This window comes from Panthera onca, chromosome A2, assembly GCF_046562875.1.
Source record: "Panthera onca isolate mPanOnc1 chromosome A2, mPanOnc1 haplotype 2, whole genome shotgun sequence".
Lineage (NCBI taxonomy): Eukaryota > Metazoa > Chordata > Mammalia > Carnivora > Felidae > Panthera > Panthera onca.
In genome coordinates this window covers 14,014,305-14,027,770 of record NC_138340.1, presented here as the reverse complement: position 1 = coordinate 14,027,770, position 13,466 = coordinate 14,014,305, and the positions used below count along the sequence as shown (strand labels likewise).

The 13,466-nt window shown below is 56.8% G+C and overlaps 1 protein-coding gene across 2 annotated transcripts in view; it reads right to left on the bottom strand.

Moving 5' to 3' along the window:
* Positions 1-201: 201 nt before the first annotated feature.
* The window catches only part of KLHL26 (kelch like family member 26), a 33,508-nt gene continuing 20,243 nt past the window's right edge, over positions 202-13,466 (bottom strand). For both annotated transcript variants that reach the window (XM_060630692.3, XM_060630691.3), the window contains 2 exons: positions 10,399-10,581; positions 202-8,241 (listed from right to left, as the gene is read on the bottom strand). In XM_060630692.3, the coding sequence (XP_060486675.1) occupies positions 6,660-8,241; positions 10,399-10,580 (1,764 nt within the window). In that variant the 5' untranslated portion in view covers position 10,581 and the 3' untranslated portion in view covers positions 202-6,659. The remainder of the gene's footprint in view (positions 8,242-10,398; positions 10,582-13,466) is intronic.

Genomic DNA, 13,466 nt, shown 5'->3' with positions numbered 1-13,466 from the left:
TCAGACGCTTAACTGACTGAGCCATCCAGGAGCCCTAAGCCTCATTTTATACTTGCCTGTTGATTCTGTTTTCCTGGGTCCCCAGAGCTAACATAAAACTAAGCACAGAGGGCGGATTAGGAAGTGTTTGTTAAATGAATCATTTTCTGCCTGGGAAACTCCTATTCATCCCTCAAAACCCACCTCAAATGCCTCCCCACCCCCCCCCCCGAAAGCCCATCCTCACCCCAAAGGAGAGCTGTATTCCTTGCTCTAGGGTCACCCAGCCCTGGGTCCTTCTCCAGCCAGTCCTGACCTAAAGGGGCTGGGAGTGTCCAATTGTTGGATAGTTTCACTTTATTTACAGAGCACATCCAAGTGTGAGCTAAGAAGTGAGTCCTTTTAAGCCACTTCCTGCTGGCTGCAGGATATAGTTTTCTCTCTCGGCTTCATAGCTCTATCTAGCTCTCTTTGTTCCCAGTCGGCTTCTCCAACGTCCTCTCCCACTCTTCCTTTTCTCAGGTCCGCTGCTCCAGCCTTGCTGCATTCTGCCTCAGGGCTTTGCTAAGGCTGCCTCCCTACCTAGAATGCCCTTCCTCTGCATCCAGACCGTAGCACCCCTCAACATAAAGCTTCTAAATACAAGCTAAATTAAAACCTAAACTCTAGGGGCACCTGGCTGGCTCAGTTGGAGGACCACAGGACCTTTGGTCTCAGGGTTGCGAGCCCCACGTTGGGTGTGGAGATTACTTAAATGAATAAAACTTTAAAAAAAAAAGACAAAACCCAAGGGGTGCCTGGGTGGTTCAGTTGGTTAAGTGTCCGGCTATTGATTTCGGCTCAGGGCATGATCTCACGGTTCATGAGTTCGGGCCCCACGTAGGGCTCAGTACTGACAACGTGGAGCCTGCTTGGGATTCTTTCTCTCTCCCTCTCTATGCCTCTCCCCCTCTTGGCACTCTCTCTCGCTCTCGCTCTCTCTCTCAAAATAAGTAAATAAACTTAAAAAAAAAAAAAAAACTAAACTCCTGAACATTCCTGTGTGGTCCAACCCTTAGGAATTCTCCAGCTCTGTGAAAAGAGGAAGGTAACTTCACCTCTCTGAGCCAGGCTGTCCTGTGTTAAATGTGGATGGTGGTACTCTTTCCCGCAGGCTCTTGGGAAGATTAAATAGATAATGCGTGTAAAGCACTTAGCTCAGCGCCTGCTTCCTCGCAAGCATTCAATAACTGTTAGGAAAGAAAACCCTACCTCGAGATGTTAGTTTTCATGCCTTGCTTTTCTGCACTGCCTTATATGGAATCTTAGTCAATCCGGGGTACCCACATCGGGTAGAGGTGAATTCGGGCCATCGGAGCGGGAAGGCAAAGAGAAAAACCATCCAGGGCCTGTCTTTGACTTCCAAACCAGGCCCCCATCAAAGTTTTGAAAGGCAAAGCAAGAGCCAGGTTTGATTATAAAGCAAGAGGGGAGAACCCGAAGGCAGCCAGAAATGCCCTTTACCAGGAACTCACCCTTTACCCTTGAATAGGAAGAGGTTAGATGAAGAGCCAGACCCTTTATCCCCTCATCCCGGGCTGAGTTAGGTGAAAGGAGGGGGACAAGGTGGGGTTGCCAAAGACCGAAGGAAGAAGCTGGAGCTGAGGGGCAGGAACTCCAGTCCCTCCCTGGTAACCACCCATGCTGAGGGGATGCCTGGTGTAGGCCTTCCAGTGACACCTTAGTGCCCTGCGACTTGGACAAGCGCCCACCGAACTCCCACACAGACCCCCTCGTTGCAGTCCAAAAGAACAGAACACTTACAGCCCCAACCTACCTGACAAAAGAGGAGGGCTGGCCACCAGGGGGTGGATTGGCTGCTGGAGTCGTAGAGCAGGCTTTTCTTTTTGGTGGCCCAGCATCTGAGTCCCCATCCAAGTCTGGGGAGTCCCCATATGCCAAGGTAGACCCTCCCCCACCGACACCAGAAGCCTCCGAGCCAACACTATGTCTGATCAAACTACGGGCCTCAGTTCCCCCTCGGTCTCTGTGTCCTGCCCTTTGCAACACTATTTCATAGGTCGTCCTTCTTAAGCCGGAGGCTGTTTCCCCAGTGCTGATTTTGGACTTGGCCATGTCAGTTGCTTGGGCCAGACAACGATTTCCAAATCTGGACCTTAGAAGGCTCCCACGGTTCCACTTGTCCTCTGGTACCATTGGAGAACACATGTTGGCTAGCTGCTGGTCCGGGGATGTGAGACAGGGGGATCTGTGCCTCCTGGATATTCCACAGCCTCGTACCCAGAAGCAGAGCATGCCCAGCCAGCGGCAGCCTAGAACAAGCGCCCTTCAGCCGAGTCATAGACAACACGAAAAATAAACATTCATTTCTGCATGCCATTGAGGCTTGGGGTTGTTTGTTACCCAGCAGTAGCAGCTAATACGCCGATGTATTCTTTTCCCAGGCAGCTAGGGCATACTGACACAGGACGTGGGCTAGGCCAACAGGACGTCTGCATTCTGGAACAAGTGGTACAAAGAAATACCATTGAGCATCTGGTTTTCAGGGGCAGCTACGGCTGAGTGCCAAGGGCAGATGGCAGTACCAGCTGAGGCATCTGGATTCTGTGCTGAAGGCAGAAGTGTCCTCACCAGCCACTTCCCTGGCATGATTTCAGGTGATCACTCTGGCTGCCACCCCCCTTGATCTCTGGGTTTTCTGAGCCTGGTTTTGCGGCCCTCCTGCCACTTCCGTGAACAACTGAATGGTCTTCCAATACACGCTTTTGCTATTTAAATTAGCCAGAGGCAGTTTCTGTTGCTGGCAAATAGAAACCCTGACTTACGTAAGATGGGGAACTCCCAGCATGTTACATTTATAATATAATTTTGAAACTGTTTGGGTTACAAGTATCAGAACTACCTGAGCACTAATATCTCAAGCGACACAAACATCGTGATTTCTCATAAAAAGGAGTCCGGAGGTCAGAAGTTCCAGGGTGGGACAGGTGGCCCTGCGATTCCAGGGCTTTGGGAGGTGGCATCTCTGCACCTCGCTTAACGTGCTCCTCGTGGCCACAAGATGGCTGCAGAAGCTCCTGGCATCATGTCCTCACAGGAAGCAGTAAGGGAGGAAAGGGGGCAATAAGGCCTCTCCCTTGTCCAGAAACCCCCACCCCGACCTCCCCTGAAAGCCGGCTGGCCAGATCTGGGAAATGTGCCCAGATCAAAAACAACCCCGGCAAAAGGCATTGCCAAGAGTGGCTCAGCCAAATCCTAAATTAACCCCCGAGGCTGGGCACGCTGTTGCTGGCACCAAATCAGGGCTCTGTTGGTGAGGCGGGAGACATGGCTGCCGGAATGGCAATAAGCAGGGTCAGCGACAAGACATAAGCTGGGGCCTTGTAGGCAGGAGCACGGCTTCATGGCCCTCTTGCCCTCGGGACCCGCAGGCAGCTGGTGCCCGTGGACACTGGAGTGGATGAGGCTCTGCTCCCACCTCCCCATCCCGGGACCTCTCATTTGTGCAGTGAACATTCGGGCTACGCTTCCAAGGCCAGGTGCCCCTAATAAAACCCGTGCACTGAGGCTCCACCATGAGAAGCAAACTCTCCGGGGCCTGTGAGAACACGGGAGATGGAGCTACGTTCTCGGAGACAAAGCCAGGGGCGGGTTTCCAAGCTGGCCAGGTCCGGGGCAGATTCCCACCTCACAGAGCTCCCTGGAGGCCCCCTTGGCCTCGCTTGCTGCGAGGCCCCAGAAGTCACACTTGGCCTGCCTCTAGCGGGCCTGAATCCCACCATCCCGGGAGACAGCGTTTTCCCACAGCCCGAGCCCAGGTGTGGAGGGAGGCTCCTGCCGGCCGCATCCAGGGCCTTGGTGGGGAAATGGGACATCTGGAAGCAGACGGGCTTTCCCCAGGCTCCGTCCCTACATGCAGTGGCTGGCCGTTCATGGCCCAAGCCATCCTGGATGAAAGGTGAAGGGAGGAGATGAGCTGACAGGACCCAGAACCCTTTAGGATACCATGCAGAGAGGCCCGGGCAGGTCCAAGGACGAGTGTGAGTGTATTTGTGTGAGCAAGTGCGTGTGCATGTCACTCAGCATACGAGCAAGGCTACGTGTGAATACCAGTGTGACCATGTCAACGTGCATGTCACAGTGCACGAGTGCAGGTGTGCATGTGAGCTTATATGCATGTGCGTGCATTTGTGCAAGCATGTGTGTGCAAATGCATGTTCCGCCTTTCTCTGAAGGACACAAACGTTCACCAAGTGAAGATGCAAGCCAGTTTCTGCTAAATTAAAAACAGCTTTTTCGTGTTTAAAGTTTACAATACGAAAAATAATTTTCCTTTCTTCCGGGGGGGGGGAGGTGGTGAAGAGGGAGGGGCAGGGGGCCCCTGAGAACATTCCATGAACCAGCCCAGACGGTTATGCACAATCGACCCGGTTAGATACGGCGCGCCCCCCCCCCCCAACCCCACCCCCTGCGCCGGCACCCCTGCCAGCTCATTGGGGACAAGATGTTCTGAGGTGTGAGCTGATCTGGGGGGACTTGCAGCTGGCAAAAGATTCTCACTGCCCCCCCGAAGGGGCCATGCCTCTAGCAGGGAAGGGTTCTCTTTGGGGGAGCTCAGGTTGGGGAGGGGGGTGAAAAGGGACTGGAATGTTCTGGTAAGTCCCCAAGGGCTGCCGCTTTTATTTCAATGCCCCTGGCAGCATGGTCTCCTTCCTGGTTCCCAACCAAGTTTTTATTTCAACACTGCCCCCCACCCACACATCCGGCTTCGCTCTGGGGCCCCGAAGGCTGCTGCACAGGAGCACCAGGCCTGTGGGTGCATTTTGAGGGTGATCCTGGAAGCCTCCCATCTCAGAAAGCTGTCCGTGGACAGCAGGCATTCTCCGCCAACATACAGCCTGGTCCGTGGCGAGGCCAGGCATGAGAGCCGGGGTTGGGGGCAATTCACGGGGCTCTCAGGCCCATATGGAATGGTGATGATTTCATGCTTCCTTTAGGACTGCCCTGCGTCTCCCCCATCATGGCCTCCAGGGAGAGGGGCTCCCTGGCTCCCCAATCTCACACCCCAGGACTGAGCAGATGGAGACAACCTGCCAGGAGCTGGGGGCTGTCTGGTGGCCGGGGACGAAGCCAGCAGGCACATGGAACAACCTGGAGAGAGTCTCACCGAAGGCCACCCAGCCCAGGGCGGATCTGTCTTCTCCTCCAGTCCCTAGGTGGAAGTTCTGGCCACACTTCCCACTGCCCCACGCCCCTGAGCCAAAGGCCAGCCCCTCTTCCAGCCCCTCTGCGATGCTGGAAAAGGGTGAGGAGGGGAGAGGAGCCCCTAACCACACAAAGGACGTGAGGAATCTGTGACCCATCAGGCCCCACAAGCTCAGCGCTGGGCCCTCTCCATCTCTTCACCATAACATTTTTATTAAATGAAGGAAAATATTAGGAGACGACATCTGCTAAGATATGAGGTTAATTCTTTACACGGTGAGTGGGTCACAGAGACACAACATCAATCGTCCGTTAGCAGCAGAAGAGACACTTTAAGTTGCCCCGAGGGTACAAATCCCATTTATAAGATAGCAATGCCGGTGTCTTAAAAGAAGCAAAACAGAACCAAAGGAGGAAAAAAAAAAAAACAAAACACTAAAACAGCAAAACCAAACCAAACCAGCTTTAGAGGTTTGACACCAAATCAAATGTGGCCAGGGATGCCGCAAAGCCCTTGAAGGGAAGAGCCTGCACCACCCGCCTGATCTCCCTTGCCGAGGGCACGGGCCCTGTGGCCTGACAACCGGAACATGGGATGGGTGGGGTGGGGGTGGGGGGGTGGGGGGCTGGAAAAAGGGAGAGAAATAAAAGTCATCAGACTTGTGGAATGCAGACACACTGAGAGATTCTAAAGGTGTCCCCCTGGCGTGTCGGCCCACTCCTCACTGAGGACCCCTGAGACGCCCAGCACCAAATAGAAGGCTGGGAAACCATAAGGACCCTCTCTGAGAGGCGGCTGTGTTTTCTCCTTCTGAAAGTGGACGGCCGAACACGTTGAGGGAGTTGGGACAGGAATGAAGATAAGTGCGAGACCCTCGTCCAAGGCCATCCTCCCCACCCCGGCGGCTCAGGCTTATTGGGGGCAGGAACATGCCCACCCTTGAAGTCAACCCTGAGCAGGGCGCACCCCTGCCACCTTACCAGCTCCTGGAGGTCTGTGTGTTACAGAGTTTGGGGTGTGTTTATTTTTTAAAAACGCACAGTGCAAGAAACTTGGGAGGGGGCAGGGTGCAAACCATGGGTTTGGGGCTCGACGCTAATGAGCTTGCATCTGAGCGTCTGAGACTGCCGAGCTGGGGGAGGAGAGAGAAGTGGGACGTAAGCCACACAACAACACCCCAAAGGAGACCCCGATTCCCTCCATGAGCGAGGATGTGGGGCGGGTGAGGAAACCCCCGCTGCCGTGACATGCCGGCCTCAGGGCCGGCAGGCTCCCTCGGTGGGCACGAAGCCAGGATCTGCTTCGGGAAGGAAGGAGGGACCCCAGGGAGGGGCCTTATCGACGCAGCAGGCCCCAAGATGTCAGGCCACGGGCCAGGGGGGGTGGTTCTGCGGTCCTCACCCCCGGTGTGCGCTCACCAAAACCCCTGGCAGAGACAGCATGAGGCTGGGCCGGGTCCCACGGGTCCCGGGAGCTACCTCCTGGTCCCGGACCGGGGCAGCAGGACGGGGGCACAGGCGATGCCCGCGAACGACTCTGGGAAGTGCAGGTCGCGTTCCCACTCGTCCGTCTCTGTGTTGTACACCTGCACGATGCCCGTCACGTTGTTGAGACGCCAGTTATAGCCCCCCACAATGTAGATCTTCCTGTCCAGCAGGCAGCAGCCGGCCTCTGACTGGCCAGCCCGCATGGGGCTCACGCTGGTCCACTGGTCCGTCTCAGGCACGTAGTACTCCACAGCCAGCACGTCAAAGCAGCGGTCCACGTGGTCCATGCGGCCCCCGAGGGCGTAGATGCGGCCGCCGGCACCCACCATGGCGTGAAGCACGCGGGGCTCACTCATGGGCGCCTTGAACTCCCACTGGTCAGCGGCGGGGTCGTAGCAGTGCAGCGCCTTCTTGTCCTCCACAGAGATGCCGTAGCCCCCCGAAATGTAGAGGCGGCCCCCCGCCGAGGCGCCGGCGTGGCCCCAGGTGCGGCGCTTCAGAGAGCAGGCGTAGCCCCACTCGTTGCGCCGCGGGCAGTACCTCTCGACGGAGGCCAGGCTGCCGGCCCGGTTGCGGCCACCCGTGGCATACACCATGCCGCACAGCACGTTCAGCTGGAACTGGATGCGGCTCTCCTGCATGGCCTGCAGCCGCAGCCAGCGGTTCAGGTGGGGGTCGTAGCGGTAGCAGGCGTCCACCGCGCCCTCGCCGCTGCGGTACTGCAGGTGCTGGCCGCCCGCCACGTACACGAAGTTGTCCAGCACGGCCACGCACGTGTGGCTGCAGCCCACCTCCATCTCCGTGAGCTCACGGAAGTGGCGGGCACCGGGCTCGGGCAGCTGGTACACCTTGCTGCTGACGGAGCGGTCACTGTCCGTGTAGGGCGTGCCGCCGAAGGCGACCAGGGAGGGCACATCCGAGCGCACGGCCGTGCGCGGGGACTGCATCTCGTGCTGCCGGAAGGGGAGCACCTGGTAGTTGAAGGCCTCCAGCAGGTACTGCCGGCACAGCACATCCTCCACCATGATGTCCAGCGGCTGCACGCTGTCCACCAGGTCCGACGACCGCATGAGCGGGAAGCGGATGTGGCAGAGCACGTGGCTGGCGCGCGGCCGCCGGGCCGGGTCGTGCTGCAGCCAGCGAACCGCGGCGCGGAACAGGTCAATCTCGGCACAGCTCTGCAGCCGATTGCTCTGCAGGAAGAAGACGAGGCGCTCCAGCGGCAGGTGCAGGAAGTCCTCCTCCTCAGCAATCTGCAGGAAGTGCTGGAAGGTGAAGGCATCCACCGACTCCTTGAGCGAGGCCAGGCTGAAGGTGGTGGCCATGTGGCCGATGTTCAGGCAGGTCTCCACGCTCATGGCGGCCTTGAGGAACTCCTCGCACAGCTCCACCACGGGAAGCATCTGCAGGAACACGGCCGCACCCAGCACGTCCTGCACGCAGTCCAGGTCTAGCGTCACCTCGGCGCTATAGGCAAAGTCGATGATGTGCCGCAGGCCGCGGGCCGACACGCCTTTCAGCTCGATGACATCCTGGCTCGCCTCCCTCATGCCACCCGTGAACATGGCCCTGAAGTTCGGAAACACAGCATGTAGGCTCGGGGCTGCCAAGGGGCATCGTGGCCACCCAGGAATAGCCCGGCCCCTGGACACCATGCGCAGGGCACGGCCGGCCAGGGGAAAGAGGCCAGATGCTCGTTAAAGACACGCAAAAAAAAAAAGAAAAGAAAGATTTTTAACCCACCCGAGCCACATGTCTTCCCACAAACAGCAACTCCCCACTCTGCCCCTCTATTTTGGGGCCGGGCTCAGCCCACCCAGGGGTGTGGAGTGCTAGGGCCCGCTCGTGGCGGGGCAGGTACGGGTGGGCAAAAGAAGGCAAAACCTTGGTTTTGACGCCGGAGACAGGTGCGGCCCTACCTTGGCACCCGGCCCTGGAAGACCACACACACAGCAGGCTCAGGAGACAAGGTGGGGACCCCAAGAACACCGCGCACCATGGTTCTCAGAGCCCAGCCCCTCACCAGCAGGCACATGTGGGCCCGTGGCCCCACCTTCCCCAGCCTGAATCTCAGCCCTGTCACACAGGGACGGGGAGAGGGTTAGGGTTCCCCGGTCAGAGTACCCGCTAGGAGGCCCCACCCGAGGTCACTGCCATTTCCAGAGAGAGGCCAGACAGTCAGGAAAGCCCCGCCCCGAGGATGGCCCACAGGAGCCCTAGCCCACCGTGAGACTCCCAGTGACACCAGCTGTCAGCCTTTCTGCCTGCTCTGGAAAGCAGTGCTAGTGTGAGCACCAGTGAGAGAAACAGGACCTGGGTCAGAGCACCCCGTGGCTTTTGGGGTCCCCCGGCCAGAGGAGGGGAAAGAACCCCAGCACCTGCTGGGAGTTCATCGGAGGTTCCTCTCACGGGGCAGATGTGCGCTGTGACGGCTGACCAAGGAGAAGGAACTCCCCTCATCCATTCACCCAACGGATACCTGTCCTGAAGTCACACAACCAGCGTGGTCTGGGGTCAGGTCCCAGAGTAAAGACAGTTGAGCCACCAGCTAACAACTGCCCGCCCCTGTGAGCAGCAGCGCCATGGAGCCTTCTAGGAGCAGAGCTCGGGCAGCCCCCCGGACCCTGCCTCTTCTTGTCCCCATGAGTCCCATCAGCCCATTGAAGACAGAGGCAGCCACGGCGACGGGAGGGAGCTTTGCCTTTTAAGGCCTTGCCGGCTGCAGTGCCAGCGCAGAGGAGCCTTTAAAGGGCATTTCTGGCTGGGCCGGCCCACCCGTCCCCAAATCCAGAATAAAAATAGAAACGGCGCCCCAGATGGCTTGGCTGCTCCGTCTCCCCAGAATGGCCTTGTTGGGCCTGGGGGGGGGGGGGCGGGCAGCTGGGGGGCGCACCGGGCAAGCCATCCCAGCCTCGCCACCCTGGCCTCGAGGACCGTACGGGCCTCGGAACACGCCGAGGCTGGAGCTCCGAGACACAGTCTGCAGGGGCACTTCAGCCACCACTGGCAAAGTGGGGCCAGAGAACCACCCCAGGACAACGCCCCAGCTCTCTCTGGCAGGGTCACAGCCTGGCAGGAGAAACCGGCCAGCTGGTCACTGAGGAAATGAGGAGACTGTCCTCGGCCCGTGACAGCCCCCAGCTGGTGAGAATGGCCCTCGCCCTTCTCCAAGGGGCCCTCACCCCCCTGCCCAGCCCAGCGTAGGGAAGGAGACTTTAGAAGACCCTCGCAGCAGACTGACCAGTACACCCAGCAAGGCCTCACCCGGCATGAGGGGACTGCAACACAGTCACAGGTACAGGTGGGGACCCCCATCTAGGCATCCCTCCTATCCCTCAGCCTGAGTAGAGGAACCACGAGGACAGAGACTTATGTCTGTCTTATCCCTGCTGGAACGCCAAGGGCAAGCATAGTGCCTGGGACACGCCAGTGTCAAACACAGACAGAGTGAAAACTTGGCCAAGCCCTGCCGCTCCCCCAGGGCAGAAACGGTTAATCCAGTGCCCACGGGCCACCTCCATCCCCCAGGCCTGTTCTGCTTGCCTGCACCATGGCCCCCAAAAGTTTGAGAAAGTTACAAACCCAAACAAAGCTACAGGTTTACCGAATGCGTGGCCAACGCCGGCCATTTTCCCTCAGCGACGTGCTGGCTGGCTGGCACTGAGATCACACTCCCTCTCAGTAGGGTGGGCGCTCTCCAGCCTGTCCCCCGAGACCTGGGCTCACCTGAAGTAGTCGCTGCAGGCGGCCAGGACCACCTTGTGCGCGTGGAAGGTCTCTCTGTTGATGGTGAGCACGACGTCCAGGAGCTGGCCCTGGGCACGGAGGGCAGCGAGGCCCTGCAGCAGGCTGGTGCTATGGCCGGGCGCCGAGAAGGTGCACTTGAGAGCTCCATTTTTGTCAGCCATGCTGCAGGAGAGCAGAGGCGGGGGCTCAGCTCAGCGGCCACAGGTCTGTCTGATCTCTGCCCGGGGACACTGGGCTGGCTCGCCTGGGCTCTAAAGATGCCTGAGGCGCCAACTCGCCAGGACCAGCCCTGGAGAGGCAGAAACAAAACCTGGGTGCCGGCCGCATCTGCCACCTGGCCACCAACTGGCCTTGGCAAAGGACACCGCTTCTCCAGCCTCCGTTTGCCACCTGTGAAAGGGGCAGGCTTTCTGCTCGAACTGAGGAGGCTCCGATGTCCCTTTTGTTTTTTCATTGAGATAAGATTCACATAGCATAAAATGCACCATTTCAAAGTGAACAATTCACTGACATTTACTACCGTCACCGAACATTTTCATCCCCCCGAAATGAGACCCCGTCCCCATCAGCAGTCACTCCCCCTCCGCCTCCCCCTCCCCCAGCCCCTGGCAACGGCCAATCTGCTTTCTGCCTCTGGATGTGGCCCCGCTGGACACTTCATGTAAATGGAATCATATACCGTGTGCTCTTTTGTGTCTGGCTTCCTTCACTCAGCATGTTTTCGAGGGTCATCCACGTAGCGTGAATCGATGCTTTGCTCCTTTTCATGGCTGAGTAATATTCTATCGTGTGGCCAGACCGCAATTTCTTGATCCCTTCACCCATCTGTGGACATCTGAGTTCCTTCCACCCCTCCTCTTAAACTTTATTTCATTATTTTTCATTCTCAATGTGTCTCCTGAGTGCGTGTTCTGCAGTGCAGGACTCTTCGTGTCACAGCACTGTCCCCCATACCCTAGCAAGCTGCCCTCCCCCCCACCGAGGGCAAACCTCTCTTCTCTCCCCTGCAGGGGCTGGGGGTGGGATTAAGGTGCCGGCACAGGGCCCCAGCACAGGCATGGAGGAGGAGCTCTATGACTGACAGCTTCCAGGGCAGCTCCGGTCCCCAGGGTTGGGGTGTCGCAGGCCAGGAAAGGCCAACCTTCTTGGAGGCCCAGCTACTCTGACACCTGCCCAGTGAGCTCCTTGTGCCCAGCACCCCAGGGGAGGGCAACCACATGACCACAAAGTCATTTTCTGAAGAATTTGCTTCTAGGCTATGGTGACTGCCCAGTCTAGGCGAAAGGCCCGTTGGTCCTACTTTCCAGGGACAGGGACACAATGAGTGGCTTGTCCATAGTCCCAGAGCTGTAAGACAACACAGCAAGATTTGAGCCCAGGCCCAGGACATGACAGAGTAGGTGGGATCTCCCTGTCTGTCAGGGTCAATGAAGCAGGGGAGGTGGAGGGGCACAGCAAATTGTGGGTAAGTCACAAAACCGAGAATATCTGCCCTACAAGCATGGGTTTACCTGTGGGGGCGGTTCGATGGGGGGATGGGGACAAGTGAAACAGAGGTTCCTGCACCTCAAAATAAGGACTCAGGAGGCAAAGGTCATCTTAGAACAAACAATAAAGCTTTAAAAAAGAAAGAGGTGGAAACAACCCAAAGGTCCACCAAAGGGCAAATGGAGAAACAAAATGTGGCCATCCACACAATGGAATATTACTCAGTCACAAAAAGGAATGAAGCTGAATCACGCTACAACGTGGACGAACCTCAAAAACAGGACACTGAGTGAAAGAAGCCAGTCACACAAAGTCATAAATTGTATGGTTCCTTTTGTATAAAAAGTCCAGAACAAGCAAATCCATAGACACAGAAAGCAGATTAGTTGTTGCCAGGGGCTGGGCGTCAGGCGTATGGGGGATGACTGCTGATAGGCACAGGTCTCATTTTGAGGTGATGGAATTATTCTGGAACAAGTTAGAGGTGATGTTTGCACAACACTGTGAATGCACTAAATGCCACTGAATTGTGCATTTTAAAATGGTGGATTTGGGGGGCGCCTGGGTGTTCAGTTGGTTGGTCCGACTGGGTCAGTTGGTTGGTCCGACTGGGTGGTCCGACTTTGGCTCAGGTCATGATCTCGCAGTTTGTGGGTTCGAGTCCCATGTCAGGCTCTGTACTGACAGCTCGGAGCCTGGAGCCTGCTTCGGATTCTGTGTCTCCTCTCTCTGCCCCTCCCCTGCTTGTGCTCTTTCTCTGTCTCTCTCTCTCTCTCTCTCTCTCTCTCTCTCTCTCTCTCAAAAATAAATAAACGGTTAAAAAAAATTTTTTTAATAAATAAATAAAATAAAATGGTGGATTTGGATCACCTGGGCGGCTCAGTCTGTCAAGCATCCGACTCTTGGTTTCGGCTTGGGTCATGATCTCATGGTTCATGGGTTCAAGCCCTGCACTGGGCTCTGCACTGACATTGTAGAGACTGCTTGGGATTCTCTGTCTCCCTCTCTCTCTGCCTCTCCCTCCCCCTCCCTGCCCCCAAGATAATTAAAAAAAAAAAAAATTAAAATGGCAGATTTTAGGTTATGTGAATTTCTCATAAAATTTAAATAAGTAAATAAAAATAAACAAAAGGACACGCGGGCCTTCTCAGGTCCTGCATAAACCCTGCCGTAACCACCAGCACCCCCACCGTATACGAGGATCATTGCTTCATTCACCCCCACATCCCCTCCCTTCCAGCATCACTGTCCCCTCTGCCGTCTCATCTTAGAAAACTTGTTGAATGCCTTAAAGAATGAATGGTTTAGGCGGCCCTACTACATCATTTCACCTCCCAAACATTAACAGGAGGGAATAATGCCATCACCTCTAGGGTCAGGCCCCTGTAGGGTCAAGAACCCCCGCCAGGGCTCTCCCAACCCATGCTTCACCCCACCCACCCCAAGGCAAGGCCAAGTATTCTGCTCTCTCCCCAAGGCCCCCAGCTCTCTGGAACTTGCTTTCCCATTCCTGGGACTAACGCCTGCCCACAAATGAGGGCCAGGAATGTGGGCACTGG